This window comes from Poecilia reticulata, chromosome 1, assembly GCF_904066995.2.
Source record: "Poecilia reticulata chromosome 1, P_reticulata-male-v2, whole genome shotgun sequence".
Lineage (NCBI taxonomy): Eukaryota > Metazoa > Chordata > Actinopteri > Cyprinodontiformes > Poeciliidae > Poecilia > Poecilia reticulata.
The window spans coordinates 19,480,437-19,507,373 of NC_088830.1; the positions used below are offsets into that span (position 1 = coordinate 19,480,437).

The 26,937-nt window shown below is 38.0% G+C and overlaps 1 protein-coding gene across 2 annotated transcripts in view; it reads right to left on the reverse strand.

Moving 5' to 3' along the window:
* The window catches only part of ctnna2 (catenin (cadherin-associated protein), alpha 2), a 322,747-nt gene that overhangs the window by 27,049 nt on the left and 268,761 nt on the right, over positions 1-26,937 (reverse strand). For both annotated transcript variants that reach the window (XM_008413693.3, XM_008413702.3), the window contains exons 11-13: positions 22,651-22,807; positions 21,040-21,240; positions 8,175-8,326 (exon numbers count right to left, since the gene is read on the reverse strand). In XM_008413693.3, coding sequence (XP_008411915.1) covers positions 8,175-8,326; positions 21,040-21,240; positions 22,651-22,807 — 510 coding nt within the window. The remainder of the gene's footprint in view (positions 1-8,174; positions 8,327-21,039; positions 21,241-22,650; positions 22,808-26,937) is intronic.

Here is a 26,937-nt window from a genome sequence, read left to right on the forward strand (position 1 = left end):
GGTCCATGGAGTAAAGGCAGAACTTGCAGGGCTGCTAAAAAAAAGTGATTTCTGGAGCCACGGTGACCAACTGTTTTATATAAGTAATCTAGCACTTTGCTGGTTTTTGTCACCTGGAATCTGTTTCTTTCATTCTTCTTGTGGTCACTGATTCCTGGTGAGAAATGATAACATGAAACAAGGTGAGTTAGCGCAACTATCACATCGTTTTTTAGTTCCTATTAGTAATACTGCCAGGCAGCCCAGATGTAACCATCTCTCCTCTCTTAAGGCAACAAACATTTTCAGGACGCCATCTTTTGGGTGGGTCTACTGTCAGGTGTCTCAGGCGTTGATTCACTTTGATCAAGCACCTGTCTTCAGTGTAATATGTCCCAGACGTGAACTTAATACCATCTGATTTGCCAGGTTTTGTATACTTTTGGCTCTGAATGTCGCCATAGGTACATGGCGCCATCAGTACACATGGCGCCATTCAGCTTCCCACAGAAAGGACAGCTGAAACAGATAAGCCTGCACTGGTAAAGTATTACTTGACACTGTGAACACAGTAGCACTGTTCACTTCATTTGAAAATAAGCCCTTGATTTTTTCACATTTTGTGATTTTTACCATCTCAAATTTCAATACTTTATGAGAGGTTAGACAGGCCCAACAAAAAGTGCCTCAAAATTATAAAGCAGAAGGGAAGTTTAAATAGTTTTTACACATTAGACTCTTTAACTGTCACTGCAAAAAAACACTTACTGTACATGTTATCCAATCAAGCATGAGGGTACCGGTGTCCTCAGGAAGTCTGGAAAGTAAGGTATGAAGCATTCATGCCTCAAAGCTAATACTTTGAAGAATCACTTTTAACTGTGGTTACAGCTGTCACTCGTGTAGAGAGCATCAGTGAACATCAGCTTTCATGTCCTGCCACAGACACTCAATTAGCAGTTGGTTTGGACGTTAACCCTGCCATTCTAACACATGAATATGCTTTGCAGTTGCAGCTCTTGCTGCTTAGCGTCATGGTCGTGCTGGAAGGTGTTACAGATCGTACAGTCTGTAACAGGTTTCCTTACAGGATTGCTCTATTTTTAGCATCATCCTACTTCCCACCATCTCTGACCAGCTTCCCTGCCTCTACTGGGAATAAAAAGCATCTCCACAGTTTTCCACCACACATAAGCCTCTTTTCACAAAACATTTTTGCCATAAATCCCCAGGGATGAGCTCCCTTTGAGCTCCGTCTGGCCATTCATAAATCACAAGTTGAGACAGTGACATGACTTTTCAAAATTAGGCTGCTGTGGCGGGTGTGACAGGAGATACCGCATGGCATGCATGTCAGCACTATACATAGAATTTGAAAAGAAAAATATATTTTGCATTTGCCTCTCTTCTATAGACCAGACTGATTGCAGGACTACTTGTCTTGTTGACAGTCTCCCACCTGAGCTGTGGACCTCTGCAGCTAATCCAGAGTTACCATGTATCTCTGTAAGTAATGCTGTCCTTACCAAGCCTTTCACTTTAAGTAGACGACCATGTTTTGGTAGGTGAGCATACTCTAAATTTTTTGATGAAGGCCTAAACAGTGATCTGCAAGAAGGTGTTTAATAACCTAAGGACACTTTACTTTTTTTTTCAACTTGTTGAGGCAAGGGTTGTGGAGTAGAGGCTTAAAAACGTTAAAATCATTAATTTAAGCTTTCTTTGTCCTCATAATTATGTAGTGCGTTGGTCTGTTAAGCACTGTAAAATCTCAATAATTTTTCAGATTTTAATGTGATGAAATAGAAAAGCGGTGAGGTATGAATATGTGTTTCTATTGATAAGGAATATGAATGTTAGACATAGTAACATTTTCTCAGGGACTGCTTAACATCAGCTAAGGATATCTTTTCTCGTTCCGCTCGTGAGTATGAAATGAAAAATTATGGCACAGGACGGGACTATTTTCCCGTTTAGTGTCTGGTCGGTGTGATTCCTGTAGGAGTTCATCTACAAACAAACAGCTTCAAGCAAACTTTGCCTCTATCTCTGCATGCCATGCTGGCTTGGAAGGTAATACAGCCAGCCAACATCTTTTGGTCTGTTTGTTAGGCTTGCTAATATCTCCAGGCCCCTGATGTCATTGTGGGAGTTGGAAATGATGTTGCTTATCTCGGTCTCCTGCTCTCTGTTTTAGCCACTAGATGTTATTCAACTCTCACACTGGTCTTTTTTAGCCACAGGCTTCAGCAGCTGCAAAAAGAAGTCGAGAATATTCACACACTACCAGCACATCATTCGGTTTCCCTCGGGAAATGTCAAAATGCCACTGAAACCCAACCCTGTCTTTATGCCCAACATGATGGGCCTTTTTGTACGGGACTAAAGAGTTCTGGAGTGGTGACCGACTGTTTATAATATGAGCAAAACAACATTTGGGTAAGTGATACAAAAAGCAGCAACTCTTCCATTTTATTATGGAAGAAACTACCTTAGCCTACATGAGTCATGGCTCGACTCCTTCCACCTGTGGCCTGGCAGCTTTTGCGACTTTTCTGTTTAAATGAGATCCTGTCCAAAACGAGTGTGGAGTTCTGAAGTGGTTACTTATATAACTTGTGTGTCAAATGCGAAGAGATATTTGACATTCTGCTTTAGCATGAGCTACTGAAAGGGTCGGTGAATTCAACTGGAATGATGTCAGTCATCTCCAATTTTGCTAGTGTTAGTTTGTCATCAAACAACATAACCTGGTGTTAATGGTCATCTAAGAATAATGACATGAATTTAAATGATTCAATGCACAATAAGGCATTAAAACAGTTGCTATACAGTTAGTCAATGCCAAGCAGTGTAGCTTTTATCATGCTGTCATTACAAGAATATTTCTAGAAAAATGGGAGGAAAGCCTGCTTTTTAGGAAAAACAGATTTAACTTAATTCATTTTCATGCAATAATGAATAAAGTGCCTTTTTGTAGTCATAAAAAATTTCAATTGCATTCCACATTGACTTGTTGTTTTGTTCTGATCTAGATTGGGTCCAGGGTTATAGAATAACTGCTCTAGCATATTTGGCGCTTGCTCCTTTTCAACGCATCTTTTCACTCTGCATGGCTACAGTCATATTAAATATTGAGCAGGTTTCATGAATTAAGACTGAACAGAGGAACACTCCTTCTCATTGGTCACAGCTCTGACTAGTCTTAGATCCAATCTCGTCTCCAAGTTAATTCTACTATGAGTCACTGAATAAATTTCAAAAAAGTAAAAAAGGAAGTAAAAAATATATATTTGTTTAGGGCTTTAAAAAAAGTGTGTTTTCTCAATGTGAAAAGATTGAAAACTGGAAGAATATAGACTTAGGGGAAGAATCAGTTCTTGTTAAGTTGCATGTATTTTGTTTCACAAACAGTGTGTTGCAGATTTGCACCATTTCACCCTGTTTTATTTCAGCTGCTTCACACATAATTGTTAGGTATGAAAGCAATCAGATGCAAAAAAGAAAAAAAAAATCATGGCAACAGTGATTCCTAACACAGAGCTGCTAATGTCACTGTAGCTACACTTTATCCAAGGAAGTGGCAGATTTTTGTTCTGCAGTTTCACTAAAGCAATGTGACACTTGGCCTGACAAAAGCGATGCTTGCTCATACATAAAGACCGAGAAAGAATGCGGCCCCCTCATTTTTTTCAATGAGGTCACTGTGTGACGCAGCCGAGGTGCCAACTTAGAGGGCCAGTTACCAAGGAGACCAGGCACTTATGTGAACATCACGATGGGATGATTCCGCTGTTTACCTTGTGGTCATTCTAACAGAGGATTAAACTATTATGGGTATTATGATAATCTTACAAGCTAGTGAAACTCCAGTTTCTCTATTGCAAAGCCATGAGAGGTATTAAATAAACCTTTAAACTGAATGATTATAAAAATAGCTCTAAGTTATTTTATCATTTCTGGTACCTTAAACAACACGATCTAAACTAAGCAGTGCTTTGGATTCACTAGCAGAACAAGTCAGCGTTGGGCCAATCACCGGGCCCCGGTCTTTGATGGAGAGAAACATAACCACAGCATGATGTTGCCACGACTGTGTTTTACTCAGGGTTTAGGGATGATGTTAGTTTCCGAACACAAGGCTTTTACTTGTCTTTCACTGACCACGTTGTCTTCTTTTATGAATTAACTGTTTCCTATTTGACTTGTTGAAAACTTCTAACAGGATCTTTAAAGAAAACCAAATTTCCGATCTCACTTGAGGATCTCAGCCTCTTTGTGCTTCTCTGACTGCTTTCTCTATTGGTAGGTTCGCAGTAGTGCTAGACACTTTACCTTTTTATATGATGCATTGAGTAGTGCTCCTTGCATTAAACTTCTCCAAAACTTTATCCCCATTGTTCATTTTGTTCTTAGACTATTCCTACACACCAGGGCTTGATGTTTTACTCATATATATACTTTTTTTTCTTTTACTGAAATCATATTTTTTTGGTGTGGTTGTTCTTATTTATTAAAAGCAACTGCAATCACACTTCTGTATACATGGTCTATAAACCAAAGCAACCCATATGTGTAGCATCACACAGCAGTGCACTGTTTACAGAAGTAAAATTGGAATGGTACCATCTACGGGTTGATTTTAAAGTCGTTGAGGAATGGTAGTATTGTCACAAGACTAAAAAAGCTACATAAAAAAAAAATACACAACTGATAGCGATGGCCTTCTGTGACACATTATTTGCAACTTCTGTTTGGAATCATAGTTGGAACCAGGAGTGGTAGGATTATAACGTAATGTGCTTCACTGACACAGACTTGCCTGCGTTCTCAGAAGAAAATCAGTATCATCGATCTTCAGTGGCCTAAAAGTTGGATAAAATGCAGCATGACTGTTCAGACTGCAGGTATTTTGAAAACTATTAGATACATATCAAATTTAGTACCACGTACAGAGAAGGCACAACTCCGATTTCATATCAATGAACTGATTGGAATTGGGCTGTTCAGAGGGCCATGAAACTAGTAGTTTGATCAGGGTCTCATATGAACAAAAAGAAGAAACTGGATCTGGACTGCATTTTCCTGATGTATGAAGATTTCCTAATATTCTCCGACAAGTCCCTGAGATCTTCTGGTTTGTACTTAAATTCAATTACACTTAGGCTGATTGTATTCATTCTACTTTGGTAACTTCTGAAGACAGTTGTTAGAAGTGGATTTTAGTTATCAGAAAAAAAAGACGTTAAACATAAATATAAGTCAGTCTTTTCTTCATAAATATCCTGTATCATTTTGCTTGCACTTAAGAATTATGCGGTAACTTTATATTGTTCTATTACAGAAAAGGTTTGTGATTTTAACATGACAACATGTGAATAAAACGTATGGGTGTCTCTGAAAGGCACTGTAGACCGGGCCAGCTGACTGAATTTCATCCTCTGTTTAACACTTGCTGCTCTATCCAGAGACATTTCTGAATTTACATGACCACATTTGAGACATATAGGTCATCATACAACTATGTTTTAAAGTTTCATTATAACTCAACTTCTCTAAACCTGCCTGGAGTTTTATATGCTGTGGAAAATTGGCTTCTTAATCCATTGAATTCTCATGAGATCTTTAGTAGGAAAAGTATAAAAGAGCCTAATACTTGGTTTAAGTGAGAGAAAAATTAGACTATGAACACATAGGAAAAAAAAAAAAAAGTGGGGCGGAGGGGGCATTACACATAGAACCAACATTTCCTATCTGTATGACAGAGCCGAACAACAGAGAAAGCACAGATCTTCCAAGTTGTTTCCACGGAAAGTAATTGAACTTGGATGGGATTATGAAGCCAGCTGGTCCCGGGCAGTTCAAAGCTGCCTGTTTTACATTATTTACCAACATCAAATTATTTTCCATAATTAGATTTTTTTCCACAACTGCATTGGGAATCCTTCCAGCCTGCATAACGTTGAATAAATCTATTACATGCTGAAAAGAGGAGGGTCAGTGTAGTGTGAAAAATGTACATTCTGTAACAGAGTGGAGCTGTTGCTTGTTATGAAGCTTTTTTTTTGTTTTTGTCTCGACAGTTTTGAAAACAAACAGATCACGTGAATGATATATTTTATTTGTTCCTTTACACATTTCCTCATCTTGCATGCTGGTATGGTTTTGTTATAAAATATTTTACATCTATATGTCGTTTAGCAATTAAAAAGTACTAGTGGTGTTTAAAATGTTGATGTCCTGTAAGTACAAATTTGCATCATACTGGAGCTAACAATCAGATAAAAGAAAATAACATTAAAACTTTTAAGTTCTCTAAAATTTGAGCCTGTATGACCTACACAGAGCAGATTCTTCACATGGTGAATAAAAGTGGGTTGTCTGTTAAGTAGTTAGGTCTTCTAGTCATTGGCTAGTCACCAAACAGAAGACCTGACTAATTAGTTAGTGAATATTGACTGGTTATTCTTGTGTTACTCTTAAGATAACACAATGGCAGTGCAATAGTCTCACAATGATTATAGAAACAAAGGAAGATCAAAAACAGACTTTTCCAGATTTTTAACAGATGAGGTCAAATATCTTGGACATTACCTCACTAGTGATCTCTCTGACAATAGAGATTCCCAGAGGCAGTGATGCAAACTTTACAGGCAGACAAATGTACACCCATACGTTTTACATGTGCTCCAGAAATGTTAAAGTTCCTTTGTTCAAAACTTTTTGCTCACCTTTATACGCAGTCCATCTTTGGCACAACTATAAAAAGAACAGCATGCAGGGTTCGACTGTGCCACACAATTCTTCTTTGAGAATATTCTTGAGACTCCCAAGGCACAGTAGTGCGAGTGAGATGTTTGTGAATTGAGGCGTTAGATCTGTGTAGTTGATATCAGGCACTGTGTCTACACACTTCTGTTTAGAGTCATGAATCAGCACAACTGCATTATACAAGTCCTGGTCTGTCCTAAGATTACCTGAGATAAGTATAACTCTAAAATGTGGATGCACTAGAGCTCCTGCCTATTGTGTTTTTTTTTTTTTTTTATGAGGTAGCCATAAGGGCAGAACTTTGACTCGACAGGAAATTTAATGTTGTTGATTGTTGATTCAATGTTGCATGACCCTGCGTTTTTGTGTTTAATGATGCAAAGCACTTTGAAATGCCTTGCTGCTGAAATGTGCTATACAAATAAAATGTGATTGATTGATTGATTGATATGTCTAAATAATCTGTGACGTAACCTTTTTATTATTAGCATTATATCTTTATTTTCCCTTTTTTATTTCTACAAAATAAAAAAAATGCACAGAACTCTGTGCATTTATTAAAGCTTGAATGCTTGAATATGAGTGAAAAATAAGCATGTTTATTTTTAAAATTGAACTTGAGAATCTTACACTGACAAAGTGCAGGCAGACTGAAAAATACTTCATATTTTGCTTTAATATTAACCTGGTTCAAAGCAGAATTACTACTTGACCATTTAGTAAAAGGACATAATATTCAGCTCTAAAACAATATACAGTAAATTTATTTAAAGATAGCTAACCCCTACCTGCCTTAATTTATTAATTCATTTTTTGTGTTTTTGCAGAAGTTAAATTTAGTGGAGAATGCAAATTGCATATACAGTTATTGAAATGTAGGTATTTAGGTTGGAAAATTTCTGAAATTAGACATACATGCTCATAACTCCTAACATACACCACCTTGGTTGCAATAATGCTGGAATAAGTTTGACGCAAATTTGCAACAACAAACACATAAATGTACCCATATCAGGCACAACATTATGACATGAATGACCCTGATTATCTCTTTATTATGGGACTTGACATGGAGATAGGGGTCATATGTTTGGCAGCAACTTTTAATGTTGTTTTAAAATGTTATACGCAAACACATCTCTGGGCAAGTTTAAGGACTTTAGTAAGCAGGACAAGTAGGTGGTTCTGTAAGGGTTGGTATCTCTCAAAAGTTGGTTGGTATCTCTCAAAAGTCCAAGGAAGTAGAAGAGGTGAACCAGTGACAGGCTCAAGGGTTTAACAATACACATGGGGAGCAAAGCCCAGATTGCTGTTTCTGATTAAAATGTATAATACAAACTCAACTGCAACTGTGAGTTATGGCTAATTGGCAATGGATGGAGGATATCTGGGTGAAATTCAGTGAATGCTCTGGATGAACCCACCCGTATCATAAGGACAGCTTTCCTGATGTCACGGACGCCGTCGTAGACCAAACGGGATGCATCAATGAATTCGTTCTCCTCAAAGGCCTGTGGGGGATTTGTGCTCAGCGCCTCGATCGCTACTTCCACCTGTTCAGCAAAACGTGGCATCACTGCAGAAGAAAAAAGCAAAAAGACATTTGGTAATTGTCATCTGCTTCTTTGAATTATAACAAAAGTGCTTATAAGTAAGCACCTTCATAAGTAAAACTATTCCTTTCAATAACAGTCTGGTGCCTGGTCTCATAGTGTAATTGTGTGCATCTATGACTAAATAGAGAGATAAGTATGTGGGCTAATGTGAGGGTCCAGGCTGTCAAATCATAATGTCAGTGAAAGGAAACATTCATCAAAGTCCTTTTGAGCCAAACAAAAGCCCTTAAAAAACCCTTATTGACCACAAAAATGGCTGGTTTTGTTCTCGGCATAAACTGCTGGGAGTTGATGGAGGAGCTTTATGCTCTTTGTGTGTTTCTGCTGAATTGTGATGAAGCTGAATAGGCTCTTAATATTCAGGAATATTGACTTTATGTTTCAATATTTAGCAGGCCTCCTTTCTATAAGATCTTCTGGGGAGATTAATAATAATTGTGAGGCAGAAAAAACTAATCATAACATTAGCAGCCATTTACAGAGGTAGACGGTAATCAGACAGGAAAGATTCTCACATATTCTTTACAACCGAGGGCTTTTTCAAACTATAAATGCTTGCAACAGCAATACACACTTAAATGTGATTCTAGTGTACATGTAATTTGTTATGAAATCCTCATTCTGCACATATTTTAGTACAAAAATGACAAGGAAGGATGGAGAAAGGATAGCTCATTTTGTGAAAAAAAAAAATAGTTTACTTTGAAAAAATAAGCAGCAAATATGTATGATTAAAGATTGATTTAGTTTTCAAAGAGCAAATACCTGGATTGATTTAAAAGAACATCGCTTTTGGAGGGAAAAACAAATTTAATGAGGACAGATGGATGATAAAATAGAAAATATGGGGAAAGACCAATAAGGTACTGCAGCTTGGCTTGTGGAGTCTCACCTGAAAGCCAACTGTGTGGTTTCATTATTATTCTCCACATTATCCTGCTCACTTACATACAAAGCAAGCAAGATCAATTTCCCCACTTGCACTAAAGGTGTATCCGCAATGTACCTATTTGTTTGATGTAAAATATACTCTATATTTCACTAAACATAAAAAGAACTACAAAAAAACTGTGCCTTTTTCTTTTCACTTTTAATTCAGTTTAATCCACTTACTGCAGAAGCGTAAAATAGGCTTTTGGGAATTGCTGGGAAGGCGATTTAAATAGAAATATTTAAATGTTCTCCGAGCTCTTAATGAGCAAAGTTGCTGGTAAGAAGCAATTTCACTCATTCCAGTTGAAAAATGATGAAGGGAATTAAATGTGACCGTGTAGGAATGGATTTTTTCACCCGCCAGGCTTAAATGTAGTTAAACTGAGAAGTTATGGAAGTACAATGAGTGCGTGAAAACTTCAAAGCAGAGGCCATATGCCCTGGTGACGTGCTTAACGAGATGTACGGAGCACAGTCTCATCCTTTTTTGATGCATAAACCTTAATTCCACATCCAAAAAGCCCAATTTAAACACAATATTATGACAGCTAAAAGCAAATAATGTTACAAATGAAGCTAAGAGACAGCAATAATCTATATTATACGGGCCGGTTCAAAATCCTCCCAAAAACGAATGACAAAGTTGTGTTAAATTGGATATGTTGAGTAGTTGTGAATTGTGGCTAAACTGAATCAAATTAAATCGCAATATTCAAGTTACTCCCTTTTTTTTAAATAAAACTACTTTAAGGGTAGAACATTGTAAATGATAAGATTTAAGGTGATGGATTTTCTTTGGGTGAATCTTACATGAAATATTTGTGTTGCTAAGGGGTTTCTTGAATGTTGTGACTAATGACAAAAAAATGTACTTTAGACTTAACTAAAGTCTGCACATGTCTGCGCAAAGAAAAATATTTAAGACCGTGTACATGTACTCTGTATCACACCGTAAACTGCTTGGCAGAAAACAGTGTTCACATCAGACTGCTTTGAATGCAACACCAAGCTGATAAGGCTGGGAGTCACGCAACCAGTAGCAAGGACGCGCATCAGTCAAACCGCCACTTTGTGCAGCACTTACAGTTGTGCTGGTGGAAAAGAAGGTGCCCAAATAGCTCATAAAACTTGCTCGTATCCACTGGGATAGTGGGAAATGAAAGGATTTATCACAAAAAAATTTAAGCAATCAATACGTTCGACTATGAAATGTCAACCATTTCATAGTCTCCTTGACTAATACAATATGCACAGTACGTCTGACTACACCGGAGAGTTAAGAGTGTTTTGACTTATCAACGGTAGTCTGATGGGTTACAAAAATACAGGAATAACACAAATATAAGACTGCAAGAACAACACAAATGTAAGATTTAATTTCGCACAACCCTGCCAGTGGATTTGCCTAAGTTGGTATGAAATGTTACATCTGAAGCAGAACATGTATGAATCTGTGTCTGCAATGAGCAGTAAATAATTTGAAGGGATTCTGGTGGCCCCTGTGGTCCACAGCTGCTGCATACTTTGTTAAAAGCTTCCTGTTAACTTCAATAATTCCCTGCAGCCATCTGAACACAGCAGGACCCATTTGTTGACAAATCTACGTCGTCTAAAATGAAAAGAACGGCCCCAGAGCTCTTTGCCATTACACAAGACCATCTACTGTGTTTACCTTTTCTCAAATCTTTTGCAAATCACTGCTGGCTCTCATTCCATTTAGTACTTAAGGCATAAATGTGTCACATTATAGGATTGTTTTAACTGATTTTCTGAGTGGAAAAGCCTTTGAGAAAGCAGGACCGAGGTGACTATACAAACCAAGATGTGTTTTGAAGTAGTTGTATCTTCATAGCAGGGCATTTTCTTCCAGCTGCACATGCCTTACAATATCACAAAAAACATGGTTTACTTGAGAAGATTCTCTTTATTTCAGAAGCTTTTGCCATTATGTGTCAGTGCAGTTGGCACAGATGTTACAGGGCAATAATATTAAGGATGTGACTCATCAACAAAATGAGACTGTTTGCGCAGTTTGTTTTCTGGTATCTTTATAATTTACAAAATTCAACGATTAAAAACTCCCCATCTCTAACGACAGTGTAGCAATGTCTTTATTAGCCTAATGAGCACATCCGCTTCCAAATCTGCTGAATGTCAAACCCAAACAGGAAATTCAGGCATGTGAATCTCAGATATGCCTCAACAGAAGCCAATCAGGAAATGTCATGGGACCGCCCTCCCAATCAGATAGCCAGAAATAATCTGCAAGACAGGAAAAACAAAAACTCCCATACTGCGAAGCTGGACAGGAGAGGAAAGAGCACAGGAAGTGTTGAACACTTAAACTGTTGTAACAAATGTGGCCACAGGGCTTAAAACAGCAGTTTACAATTTATCTAATCCTGTAGGAAACATTTTGCCGTCATTAGCTTCCTTTACTGTGCTCACATTAAACTCCAGCCAGAACAACTCTTCCCTCATTTGCTGCCTGTATCGTTTTACTGCGCAGTCATAAAACATAAAAAAGTAAACAAAAGCAGAAACCATTTCCAAGTATTATCCGGAGATCAATCCTACCTTAATTATCAATCTGGCTATACATTGCGTTTGACTTTTACAGAGGATAACTGTGATAGCCAACTTGTTCGTCATGATCATGTGATAAAATTTTATTAATTCAGTTGAAAATAGCCAGCGGAGTGTATTATAATGAATACAGAATTGCTCCAGATATGACTGATTTATGCACATCTGGGAAAAAGAAGGGTGGTTCGTGGGGTGAGAGAAAATTGCTGAAGAAATTTATCTGGTTCTAAAAATGTATCAGGAAGGCATAAGGATACTCAGTGCAGATTGATGTGTATTGAACTGTATAGCAGCAGAACACCAAGGGAAATTGTATTCTCAGACGGCTTTAGCCCTTTTTTTTTGGCAGAATAATGCTCACAGCTGCAAATCAAAAATAGTTCAGGAATGGCTTGAGGAGCAGAACAATGAGTTTGAGGTGTTGACTTGACCTCTAAATTCCCCAGATCTCAGTCCAATCAAGCATCTGTTATTATCTGTGGGACAAACAAGTCAAACCACAGAGGCAGCACCTTGCAACTCACAGGAGCTGTGACTAATGTTTGGTCCCAGATACCACAACGCACCTTTAGGGTTCTAATGCCGGGTCCCCAACACCCAGGATGTATTGATGTCAGGCTACTTAGTAAAATAACAAATATATACAGTAATTTCCACTGCATGATGAACAGAGTGGCTTGAGTTTGAAACTAGCAAGCATCAATTTGTTTCTGTTGGTTTGCATGGCAAGTAACAAGATAGGCAGTCAAAGGGAGCAGGGAGAAAAGCACGTGAGCCACATGGATGAAGCAGTTTATAGGCTGACCAAGAGGAGAGTTGTTAATTTTGTGCTAATACAGTTAATTCCCTTCCTACTCCAGCACACCAAAAATTACATTAGAGAGCAAGTTTGATGTGTGTGCAAAACGTGGAGGACCCTTGGTCCAGTGGAAAGTGTTTTGCCATTTTTTCCCCACAGGCATGAAAATGGAATAAAAATTTGGCAGTTATACGGCATTGTAAAAAAAAAAAAAACCTTCCAGATCTTGATCTTTTCTGCTTCATGCCTCTCAACAAACAGCGAGCGGCAAGAGAAGCCAACTCAGTTTCTGCAAAACCAGTATGCCGTTTTGCTCTCTGCCCACCACAATCACAAAAATTTGTCATTTTTCATTTGAATCTTTGACCTAACAGCTCCAAAGACCTTTGGTCTAACCACAAACCTCATGCTTATGTAACGCTGACTGGGTGAAAACTAGCAAAAATCCTCCTTTCGGTCTCTATCTGGTCTTCTCTCCCACAGCGTAATCTTGGTTAAAATGTTTTTGCAACATTCTCATTCTGCCCTGCTCGTCTCATAGTAATTTCCTCATCAGCACTCTCTTCTAACTCCCGCCTCTATTTACACACTGATTAAGGGACCTTAGCTCTTCTCCTTTCAAGCTTGGAGTTTGCTATCTGGCTGTCATTTTGGATAATACCTCTTTTCCCATCACTGTAACAATGGATGCAGATTTAAAAAGTGACTCAGCCAGCTGGGTTTTTCACACATATGGACCAAATAAGGAGGCCACTTGGTGTATTCAGAAAGCACACGTTGTTCTCCCTGTTTCTAGTTACTGTCTAAAAATTGCAGCATTATTTCTGGCTTTAAGATTTTGGTATGGAAGTCACATAATTTTAAACAAAAAGTATGACCCAATTTGTTGAGTTAGAGAAAAGATTATTAGTTGACTGATTATTCTTCACAAATTGCCATTTTACACAATTCAACTTTTTCATCAGACTTCCCTAAAGCTCTTTTACAAGTCAATGATAAACAGATGATGTATAATATTTTCAACAGTAGTTTGTGTTAATAACTTTGTTTATGTTTAAGTAGCTGGTTACAGAGTCAACATTCGAAAATTGACCAAAAATATGTCAGTCAATATTTTATGCATTGTATGCATAAATTGTTATCAAGATTTTAGTGTGCATCAATACTAGGCAAAATCCTGCAAAGGAGGTGTGTAAAGGAATATTAAAATCAAGTTTCTGTATGTAAATTGGTTGTGGAGCCAAGTTTCAGAACATTTTCGGTACGTTTCACTTAAGAGAAACAAATGAAACTCTTAACCCGGTTACGTTAAATCAACCTGGGGCTGAAACGGTCCTTATTTGGCGCACACAACTGTTTCTAAATTGGGTTGTTTGTAACACTTTTGAAAGTGTAATTGCAAATAGTTTTGTCTAAAGTCAGTGAGGTGGATTTACTTATTAAGAATGTTGGAAAAAAAAAACATTGGTTCTTTAGGCTATTATTTTAGAGGGAGAAAGTATGAAGTGTCTTTCCTCGTATCCCTTAAGTCCCGCCTGCATTTCCTTTTAGTGCAGTTGATCCACTGATTTACAGGCATGACATGTGGGAGGCACGGTGACTGTATGTGTTATTACTCACAGCAAAAGCCTGGTTAAATCCCATTTTCTCCAGCCCAATGTAATAACAAGGAGCGACTCCCCCCTTGCTCAAATGGCATGGTGACAAAATATGGACCATATATCAGTTTTTAATCTTCTTTCTGCAGGCTTCACATTAATGAGCAACTTAAAAAAAATGCTCTGTCTTTTTGAGGGGCTAGATTATTTGAAATACAGAGTGTTATTCCAGGTAGGAAGGTGTAACAGAGAAGGAGGAGCATGACGGGGGTAAACAGTGAGAAGTCATAACCACTTTCCCATTAGGCTATTGATTTTTCAACCTCTCAAGGACAGGCTTCTATCCCAGACCTGACTGTCTGTCAGGAATCTATGGCAGAGCCTTGCACAGCACTCCTTGGCTGCCTGAGCTCTGCCTGAGCATAAATCTGACCAAGCTCAATGTGTGAAGGAGGGATGGGCAAATTGAGACAAGGTCAAAGGGCAAGTACTGCAGTTGTGGTGAGCATAGTGTTGGTGTGGCAGCTGTCAGAAATGATAGGGAGGGAGTGGCGATTGGCATGAGTTGCCATGGGCATAAACAGAGGAGTAATCAAACAGCACCAATAGACACCTCAAAAACTGGCAAATGTACAAACATATACAGATGGGGCAAAGGAAAGAAAAAGTTTGACATTTGCACAATAATCTGAAAAGGGATAAACGGGGAACAGCATCAATGAATTCCACTAAAATCTCACTGAGATCGCTTAGTGAAATCTTTGGTGACAGCTATTGATTCTCTTGGTAGAGTCTAGTTGATTGGACTTGATACCCTCTAAAAAGTGTGCGGTCCTATATCCTTTTTCATTGTTCAGCAACACTTAATCATCTTTCCCCCCAGCTATAGATTTCTCCTTGACTGTGTTCAGATCCATAGACATCAGGTTCAGGGAAGGACTGAGGGGAGAGGAAGGCAAAAGTTCACCAGGATCAATAAGTGCTTTATGGTCCAGATAAGAAGTGCATGGTAGCACTTACACCCATCCCCACGCCCCACCCCACAAATACTACCACTAAGAGGCGAACAGGAATAACAACAGCTCTTCATCAAAGACAAATGTGAAGCCAATGAAACACTGGTCTAACACAACTGCTGGTTCCTGGACTTGACATCTCGATTAGAATCCAGAATCGTTAAAATTTAAGTGATATTTCTCCCTGAGGACATCTGACTGGTCTACTTTTTGCAACCGTCTAGACTGTATTATCCGAGTTCTGACCAAGCTGCCTAATGTGACCAAGCTGTTAAATATGCTCTAGATTAGTTTTTAAAAAAATATATTTTTCACAGAAGAAATGTCACAATAAAAACAAACATTTAGGAATAAAAATCACTGTATACCAGTTTCAAAATAACAGAGTCAATGTGGCAACTTCATATGTAACCATACTTTGATTTTAAAGATAAGAAGTATTTGGCTAACTGTGCACAGTTCAAATAGAAAAAATAACAGCGTTAGTGATAAGCATTACATAATACTGTAGTCATGATGACGATCATTACTGTTACAATATCAAGTAAATAAAATTGGAATGTTTTGCATGGCTTTTTCTTCATTTAAGGTAAATGTGAGACTCTCTAATCTTTGAGTGCTTACAATTTTCTTAATGCACAGTATTTTAAGCAGCTGCATTAAAAATTTTCACAGCTATAATTTCTAAATAATGGATACCCATGGATAGTGCTTCAATGTGCAGACCCTCCTTTGTCAAAACTACAATTATAAAAGTGAATTGTTACTCAAAAATTTAAAAATGTGTTTTGAGCCAAAATCTGAAATGTCTAATGCTTTGGAAGAAACTGTCCAACAGATAAAATGTGAACGAATCAATGAAGCTGTCAGGTTTGTGATAAGAACATTTTCTGCAGCCAAGTGAACCCAGAATTATTCCTGGTATTTTTCTTCATTTTGCCAAGACATCCCCCACAAGAGTTGCTGTTTTTCTATGGACATCCAAAATCTATCATTGACGATGACAACCGTGTGAACTCTCTCTGTTTCTAAGTATTTAAGAAATCTGCCCCATTCTGCTACTTGGCAAGTTGCGAATGTGAGTTCAGCACCATCACACAGATTTGAAAATAGGGGAAATATCATTGGTCCAATATACATTTCCTGTCCAAGAAAGATGACTTGTCAGTGACAGGTGAGCATCACCATTTCAAATACATGAACTGGTCTGAACTGCAGCAATGAAGCAGTTTTGTTGTCAAAAAAGTTGGCTTGTCAGTCCACAGACATCATGTTAGCTGTGGCAACTGTCACTTTTTATTCAGAGAATCCTTGCTTTTGTGTCAAAATGTATGATCTATTTATTATTATCCAACTCTATCTGATAGTAATACCAAGTCTGAAATTTTAACATTTTGGACATTTTTGTGCTTGCTTATTTTAATCTTGGTCAAAAGTAACTGTACATTTTTAAAATCCAGAATGAAGAAAATAGATTAAAACAGTCAACTATTTAGTTAAATTTTTTTTAGTTGGATAGCATTTAACACATCAGAATAGCACAAAGCATAATTGCAAATTAAAAGTCAAATGATACATGCTTTAAAAATTTCTTTGCAAACAGAAATCTGAGAGGGATGGTATGCATTTTTATTCAACCCCCTTTATTCTCATTCCTAAAGTTAAAATCCAGTGCAACCAACTCCCTTCTTGAATTCATCTTAATAATAGAGTCTTCCCGTGGGCTATTTAACCCATGTGTTATACAGCTATTCAGTGAACATCTCAGGGGTTTATTAAAGACCATTAGTGAACAAACAGTTTCGCCAAGATTAAGGACGCACCAGACAGATCAGGATAAAGTTGTAGAGCAGTTTATGCTCTACAACCCTGTAAGTACCACACAGTAGTCACAGCACTTCTCTTTCTACATATTTTGCTTTGCTATACCCTTGGTTGAAATTGCAATAAATTAACCTCTTTAATCAAAATTGTACATACAAATGGTCCATTAGGACTGTGGACTGAGGTTAAGCTTTTAAGTCATGAAATGAGCAATGATGGCAGAAACTCCCCCCAGAAAATGTGCAACTGTAATTGCAGTAAAGGTAAGTTCTTCATATTCACTTAGGAGGGTAATTATACATGCACAAAACACTTTAGATATTCATTGGGGGAAAAAAAAAAAACAAATTTATTTTCATATAATAACAATATGCACTGATTTGTTTTGGCTTATGACAAAGCTACAAAAATACAAAAAAGTTTTTGACTATTAATGACTTTGCAAGCATTTATATAACTTTTGGCTTCTGTTTCTCTTTATGAATCAGACTCCAAGCTGTTTTAATTTTCTAGCTGAACAAATTCTGCAACTGAACTAACAATTGAGCATAATTACAGGGTTGTAAAATATCTCATCTTTGTAGGGACATTGAGGTACCGCCGTCAGACTGGTGGAGGAAAACCACTAAATCTCATTTAGACTCTTAAAACCAAAAAAATACATGTTGAACTGAAATCAGTGGGGAACCAACATAATGGTGAATCATCAAGAGTTCTCCATTTGTTCTCGGTAATGCTGACATGATGCTTCTGTGCCACGCTGACTATTGAAACAAGATACATGCTCCCTTCAGGATTAATAGAACAGCAGCGTAATTATCAAGTCAAAGTGCTCAACAAGGTTATACAGTTGCATAAAATTGACCTCAAGTGTTCATCAAATATTGCCATGATATGCCATCAATTAATTACCCTAATCAATTAAACTGAATTATGCAGTAACAGATCACAATGTCCTTATATTGCCTTATAACCAACAGTGTAAGTAGTTTATTATGGTGGAGCTGATCACCAGGAGAGGGGCGTTAGACAGATGGCTTTCCGAGCGCACGTGACTCAACGAATGCTGTTTGCGACTTATCAGCTAATAGGGAGGGGAGCTGATTGTGTCTCTCAATTATCCTGGCAGATGAAAGTAACGAGCGAAACAACAGATATACCGCCTCGCTAAATGGGCTCTAATGGGAGAGGTAGAAACTGGAGCGGGGAGGATGGTAGAGAAAGGCGGGTGGAAAAAAAAAAAAAAGTAGAACAGCAGGGGGGTGGGGGTGGACAGAGCATAATGGCCTGTCAGAAGATGTTCTACTTTTTTTGGTATACAGGACGGATTGTGGTCAGATTTTATTCTTCTATACCGGTAATGGATAAATGACTTCTTTCCTTTCATCCTGTGGCTCTGTTTTGTCTCCTGCTTGTGACAGTACATTTTTAAAGGGCATGTTCAAGTATACTTTTAGGCAATTTGCACAGCTCTTACAGAGAACAAAAATCTTTGTAAGAAAAACAAAATTCAATGCGTTTCTTCTCTGCTTGGTTAGTCTCTTTCTTTAATGAACATGATTATAAAACGTTATAGATGACTGTATTAAGAAAATCATTAGTTTGCTTCTACATTTCTAGAGCATGTATGTTTTGCAGGGCTATTATTTCACATTTAGAGCCACCAGTTTTAATGCGTACACCATTTTAGCTTTCCGTACAATGTAATAAAAACAAACAACAAAAAAACCCCTCTCATTTTTGCTTTTAACAGTAAAATAATGCTTTCATTACATGTTAATCCTGTTAGGGATGAGTGTGCACATCCATTTCAGCAGGCTGCAAACATTCTTACAGAAAATATTGCAAGCATTGCTATATTCCATCTTCATCGATCACAGGCTCCCCCAAATGTCCAATCAAATTTGCTCCTCTGCCCAGTGTCACCTTTTAATAAGGTTGTAGGCTGTGACAGATGCCATTATTTAAAAAATGCATGGGTGTAAAAACAGTGACATGCTATAGTTTTGGTAGATATGGCATGTAGTCTTTCCTAAAAAACACTTTTACGTTTTTTTAATCTAGCTGTTGGCAGATTTTGACAGAATGTAGTCAAATATGGAGGGTTAAAAAGGACAAGATTAAATAAGTAAATGCATCATTAAATCATTAAATAAATCTAAAATGAAATAAATAAATGTTTAATTATATGTATAAATAATGTATTTAATATACAGTTAATTTATTCAAATTTGTCATTAAATTAGTAACATGCAAACTGATGAAAGTTGAAGCAAGTAATTCTTTAAATGTGTATTTAATCCTTTCCTGGTTCCAGTTCCCGTAGCGTCACCATGACATAATTTTATCTTTCAAACTCGCCCCTTGAGGTTGAGAGGCGTTGCTTTGGGTGGGGCTCACATTGATCTTCTGAACTCCACTACTTTAGCCTCATTCTTTGAAAATCATGAAATTAAGGATTCTGGTGAGCTTTCTCGTGAGATTTTACAATTAGTTGACAACATAGAAGCAGGAGATTGTTGTTCAGATTATGTGGCGGATGAAGTCAAAGGGGTGACTGAATGGAAGCATCGCGGCATATAAATCGCAAAATCTCTCCAATAAGGTCCAAAGGAAGTTCATGAAAATCCTGTATTATACGTTTGTGATTTATAGAGAACAGATGAGGCTGGCGATGTATCAAAGCATACATCCTGATGAAGCTTAGGACCTTCACTTTTGGACCGTCGAATGAAAGAAAAATTAAGAAAGAACTAAGTGGTTCTTGATTCACTTAATTATATTGATTGAACTAAAACTGTGGTTGGTGAGGCTTGGTTAAATAATTTAGTGTTATGAATTAGCAAGTTACAAAAAACTTTTAGGTTGTCTGAATTCATCTGGTTTACTGCTTTTAAATCTAAACTAAACGTTCTTGAGGTCTATTCTATCGTCCTTTTATAGCTTCTTTTAACCGCCTATTTTTTGTGCTGTATTTGTTGCTGCCTTTTGGCCTGGACTCCCTTCAAAAAGAGGTTTTTAATCTCAGTGGGTTTTTATCTTGGTAAAATAAAGGTAACATAAAAAAAAAAAAAAAAACAGCACACAGATGCACCCCTGCTTGGTCACCCCTGATTACCATTATTCAGACTTAAAGGTTTCTTCAGTGACTGATTTTAGTGAACCAACTATTTAAAATCAATTTGAAAAAAGAATCACTTAGTGCACTCAAAGGTAAAACCATTCTGATTCAGCAGTTCTTATTTCCTCTGTTCTCCCATTTTGTTAAATTGGATACCAAAGATACTATTTTCCTTCCAGTAAGAGACTATATGTGAAATTAGGACACATTTCTTCAGTCAGAAATCCATCTGAACCTTTTTTGTGAGCTAAACATCAGTTGAATAAATATAATACTTAAACAATTCAAATAATCTTTTAACCTAAGTGTTTACTTCATACAGCGTTTTCCACTGTTCATTCTAAATGTGGTGAATTCTCAAAACAGAAAAGTCTGGCGTAAAGTACATTTTTCTACTTTACTTGTGACAAGAGGAATTTGTTCATTCTGCCTTGCCTACCACAGAGATAAACTTTAGTCTTCTAAAATAAGCCCTGACGCTGCAGAGAGAGAGAGAAAAAAATAACTGATGAAAAATGGACGGGCGCCAGAACTGGTAGAGGGGTTCACAAGTGGTGTCCAGCTTTTGTGTTAGAGCCAAGACACTAATCATAAATGTGGGGAACTGAGCATTCAGCCAGAATTGAAAGCTACAGTAGGTTTCAGAATATGAACCTGGGGTGGGGGGGTTAGACTACTGTATTTGCCAAACGATTCATAGTAAAATATGCATTTATAAGACATGACTCAATGATGGAGTGTGAAAATAATATGTTCAATTATGGCTTCTTATGCTACACCACTGTTGTGCACTAACCGGTTTCTGACAGGAGCTTGATGGACTCCAGCACGCGCTCGGTGTAGACCCCAGGTTCGTAGTTTTCCATCTCAGCGTTAATGATGTGGACCACACGGGCAGCTCGTCCACGAATGGCTCCAGCAGTTCGGTCGAGAGTGTCCACATCTCCTTCTTGCAGGGCAATTACACATTTGTTGACATCCTCAAGGATGTGGTTCTCTGGAGAGAAAGAATGAAATTGGTTTGAATCAAACAAGAGAGACCATACCTTCTTTTTTTACCTTCTCCTTAGAAGCACAAATACTGTCTGATATCAAGATTACCATGCATTTTTTGGGACATGTCAGGACATGGCATTAACACTGCAACTGTAAGATGCAAGTTATGCCACACATATTGAATGCATTTATAAGACATGACTGATGGAGTCATTGAGTCATGAGTCAAAATCGATGCGAGTGCTGATCACAGAAATGACCAATTAATAATATTACTCTGTCTTGTCACTCTATGCAGAAGCTCTGTCTGCATCGATGATTCCCTCACCTCAGCCTGCCAGATGCTTGAAAGATTCTAACAGATTTTTAATTAACCCTCCTGGTATAATGCATACAATTATGACATTTATAACTGTGTTATACACTGTTCCTCTTTTAATAAGTCAAAGTCTAAATGTTTCCTAAATGTGAAAACAATTAAATGAGATTGTGACATCTCAAAAAAAGTCATATATATTTTACACCTTTCATCCTAATACACAAATACTAAGCTATAAAGATCTACTGATGTCCCACAAAATTCTTTGCATTTCCTTAACATTTAAACAAAAGTTTAAATATATATACATATACACATTTAGTTCCAAGGAAATATCAAACTAATTAAACAACAAAACAATTGATCAAATGGGAGATGTCAAAAAGGGAATCTAAAATTAACAAACTTTTATTCTAAATGTTCTCTTTCCCGACCATGAGTTACTCTGCACTCTTAGTAATAATGCTTTATTTTTTTACGCCTTAATCGGATTTTCAAAATGATATTTTCAATTATATTTCATCTTCACTCAGCTTAAGTAATTTTCAGTCCAACAAACTGAACAGAGAATCCACACACTGTGCCGTCACACAGTAAGCAGATGAAAATATGTTACTTTTTCTCCACAGGGATTTCTCCACATGCGCAAATTCTGCACCAGCAGTTCAGTTGCACCGGTCTGTGACCCATAACTCTTAAATGTTCTGTAAGCTCCCAGACAGTGAGACGCATTGAGTACGATGTCCATGTGAGAGATGATAATCATACGGGAAAATATTTTTGGATTAATTTCGTTTCTTCCGTGATGTATTGCGTATGCTCGTATGCACCAAGTCATCAAGTGAAAATGACAGAAGGCCTTCAGATTTGTCTATCATTGTTTTAAAAAGCCAGTCAAACACAGAAAATATGTGGTTAATGCGACTCCCTCCGATCTAAATGTATTTACTTTTGGTTTACGTTCATGTAAGTAAAGAATGTCTGGTTTGTTGCGTCTATTTCTAAATGAGCAAAGTTTTGAAAATGGGTAGATCTTTTTGATCTTCTTAAACTCCACACAACAATCTGGAAATAATACGTGCCGCTCTTTACCTGACACAGACAGAAAGTCGTCTACAGATGTGATGTCATCCACTGCTTCAGTCAGAATGCGTACTTGCTTCTCCCACTGGTCCTTGAACACGTCCATGTTGTCCTGGGCCACCTTGCTTTGGGGCCGCGCGGCCAGAGTGAGCGCAGCATTTATAACCTGGAAAGGAAGACAAATTGTGTTGTAGTGCATTCCACATGCATATGGCGAAAATAAAACAATCTGTGTACATTACTAGTTCTCTTTGATTTAGGATATGTCTTAATGTATTATTAAAAGTATGTCTTTTTATTGCCACAAGAAACAGCATAAGTAATAACCCTGCAGTGCTCCATTTGAAACTCACAATCCACAGTCCATTATTTTATAACAAAATAACCCTTAAAAGTAGATCATGTGGAACTTGTCAGATGGTTGGACATGTATGTTAAAAAAGAGAAAGAAAAACAAAACAGCACCGCTCCTATAGCCTCAACATGTACAGTTGCAGTATATTCAGCTCAGTTAAATTGGAAAATCTTGAACTGAAATATGGAGCTCAATCTTGCAACATTTTCTGCTCTCACCGACTCTTAATAGATGTCTTAGCCAACTTCGATTTATGTATGGGAGCCCGAAGTGTCACAGTTGCATCTATATGACTTGTAAATTGTAGGTAAAGGCAAAAACAGGTCAGCCATCTGAATAAACCCAAAGTGAGTGGCTTAAAAATATAATCCAGGATAATCATGGCTCAAAAGATTCAGATGAAGGTTAGAATGCAGTTTTGTACAAAATGGATTTAAGCCTCGCCACGAAAAAATTCATATATTCAATAGGATTTCAATTTTTTTCCCATCAAACTGTCTTTCTTAATGTTTTCTAAACCTGTGTGGAACGAGGCGGCATGCATGAATGACAGCATTGTATATTCATAGAGGATTTACTGAGAATTGTTTTCAGCTCCACATTATAGTCAATACCCTAGTTACTACTGCATTTAGTGGGACTGCATCAAATTAAAGGGAAATTCTTTGGTGTCTTTGATTTAAATTGTATGTTAAAAAAAACATTGTGCAAGGTAAGAACCAGTCTGGCCTTAAATATGTAGTAAAATGAAGACTAATACTGTAAGCAAATGACTGATAGGTTCTCAGTGCAACCACCTGCTCTGAAATGAATAATAATAATAATGAATGTTGTCATATATTGTACCATTTTTAAATGTAGTCAAACATAAAGTAGTAGTCATTCATTCATTGAAAATCTTAAACTTTTTCAAATTTTATAGTGCTAACCTTTTTCAAGATTAGCACAAGATTAGCTGCTAATCTTGAACTACCTAAAACTCTATTCTTTTTGATTTTTAAATTATCATAATGACTAAACAAATTTAATCACACTACAGCATGCACTCAAACCTGACATTCAGCAATATTCAACAACATTTAATTTTCATGTTAGAAAATAACAGTTGTTTAATAACAGAATAATACATAGAAATTTAGAAAACAAAATAATCAGAAAATCCTAAAGGAGATCTGACACTGCCATGTCAATCTGAGAAAATGATTTTGGAACAAAGAGCTGTGAAGTCTTCGGCGCCTGACGAGGACTGCAGCCCATCTGCAAGGCCATCTTGTGCCACGGAAAACAACTGCCTACATGCTATTTACTGCTTAAAAGTGATTTTCTCTGACAATTTCAAGACATGGCCTTGAATCCTCCCACTCATGCCTGAGGTCTGAAACTGCTGGGGCTTCAGTGGTAGATGCAGGCGGGAGCAGGGAGGGGGCTCCGGATTTGTGCTCCAAGAGATTCCTTCCTAGCAGTCTAACCAGAGCAAGACATTGAAGTTTCTTACAAATCTCTGTGAACTCCTTGGCCTTTTATTGGCTCAAAGCCTGAGTCCTTCACCAATAACTAATGCCTTGGTCCCCAACAACTCAATCCATCCTAATTATTATACAAAACGTGCAGAGAATGATGCTGTATTCAAGAGAACTAGGAGATACGGGACAGATGATGCAATGTGTTCATTGTGAATGAACACATTGTCAAGTCAGACTGACGACTGACTTGACTTGAAGGTTATGTATTTTAAAAGACATGTGACAACCTCAGTTCAGGTTGTGGACTGCTACCAAAATTGTTTTAATCCAAAAACAAAACAAACAGTGAGGTACAATAAGATACGTTTCTTAATTAATTGACAGATCAAGCACAGTGAGTATATTAAAACATCACAGTGCACAAAATCTAACCGTTGCCAGTATTAAATGCTACATTTTTCACACAGATTGACATAATTAACCTTTTTTTTAGTTCCGCCAAATCTTCAAAGTCTTTCAAATAGCCTTTGTTTAGTTTACCTTGCTATCCCCAGGCAACCACAGTTTCCTTGAATAACACACAGTAAATTGTCAGAACTGGTTACCTTGGTAAAGTTTAAGACCATTTTAACAAAGAGAAAAGCTTAAAGAACTTATACTGTGACCTAATTCGCAGCACCTATCTCTATTAACACTATAACTAAGAAACTGCAGAGAAATTGAATAATGATAAAATAATTAAGAGTCAGTATTTATCTAGCTAAGTTGCTTTTGTGTAGCGCTCTTCTGTATACCTTCTGTTTCAATATATTTTAACGTAAATCTTCCTAAAAGAGACATTTTCTCTAGAATGTGGCAGCAGGTGTGTTTAAGACAGTGCTATATGTAGAAGAATAAGGAACTTGGGCTGAACTGACTCAGAATAGATGAGGGGGAAAAAAAATCACTCTTTGTTGCACTTCCTCTTTGTTCCTCTTTCCCCAGTCACAAAGTCTGAGTCGATTATGTTTTTTAATCCGTCTCTGTTGAGCGTGTCCAAGGGGTATCAGGAGAAAATTCTTTCCCAAGTTTTCAGAGTTAGTGGGTTATAGAGGGTGTACATAGCGGAAAATGAACATTAAAGTCTGAATCTTAACTTCAGCTTTTCTTCTCTATTTCCACTTTTCATTCTGCCTTATGTCCCATGTGAAAAGGATTACCTTAAACCTAGGAAATAATGGACCAGTTTTAACACTGTTTGTCTGTATTCTGAGAAATGGTGCTTCAAGCTCGTTCAATCCATTACTTATAGATATTCGTTGAATTCTGCATATTATGACTTTTTTTCTGCCATTTCAAGTTGTTCCATTTTATATATATAAAAAAAAAAAAATTCCCTTCTCACCCTCCGCGGGTGGTCTGTTTCATCCTCTGAGCTCGGGTCCTCTACCAGAGGCCTGGGAGCTTGAGGGTTCTGCGCAGTATCTTGGCTGTGCCTAGAACTGCACATTTCTGGACTGAGATGTCTGATGTTGTTCCTGGGATCTGTTTGAGCCACTGCTCCAGTTTGGGGGTGACTGCCCCGAGGGCCCCGATGACCACAGGCACCACTGTGGTCTTCACCTTCCAGGTCTTTTCCAGTTCCTCCCTGAGGCCCTGGTACTTCTCCAGTTTCTCATGCTCCTTTTTCCTGATGTTGTAGTCACTTGGTATTGCTACATCCACCACAACGGCTTTCCTCTGTTCTTTATCCACCACCACAATGTCCGGTTGGTTCGCCATTACCATCTTGTCTGTCTGGATCTGGAAGTCCCACAGGATCTTAGCTCGGTCGTTCTCCACCACTTTTGGGGGTGTTCCCCACTTTGATCTCGGGGCTTCCAGTCCATATTCTGCACAGATGTTCCTGTACACTACGCCCGCCACTTGGTTATGCCGTTCCATGTACGCTTTCCCTGCCAGCATCTTGCACCCTGCTATTATGTGCTGGACTGTCTCAGGGGCCTCCTTGCACAACCTACACCTTGGGTCTTCTCTGGTGTGGTAGATCTGAGCCTCTATTGCTCTGGTGTTTAGGGCCTGTTCCTGGGCGGCCAGGATGAGAGCCTCTGTGCTGTCCTTGAGTCCAGCTTTCTCCAGCCATTGGTAGGTTTTCCTGACATCAGCCATTTCAGTTATTTGTCGGTGGTACATCCCATGTAGGGGCTTGTCCTCCCATGATGGTACTTCCAGCACCTTGTCTTCTGTTCCCCATTGCCTGAGACATTCGCTGAGCACATCGTCCGTTGAGGCTTTGTCCTTGATGTATTTATGGATCTTGGATGTTTCATCCTGGACAGTGGCTCTCACACTCACTAGTCCTCTGCCTCCTTCCTTACGGCTCGTGTACAGTCTCAGGGTGCTGGATTTGGGGTGGAACCCTCCATGCATGGTTAGTAGCTTCCTAGTCTTAACATCCGTGGCCTTCATCTCTTCCATTGGCCAGCTAATTATTCCGGC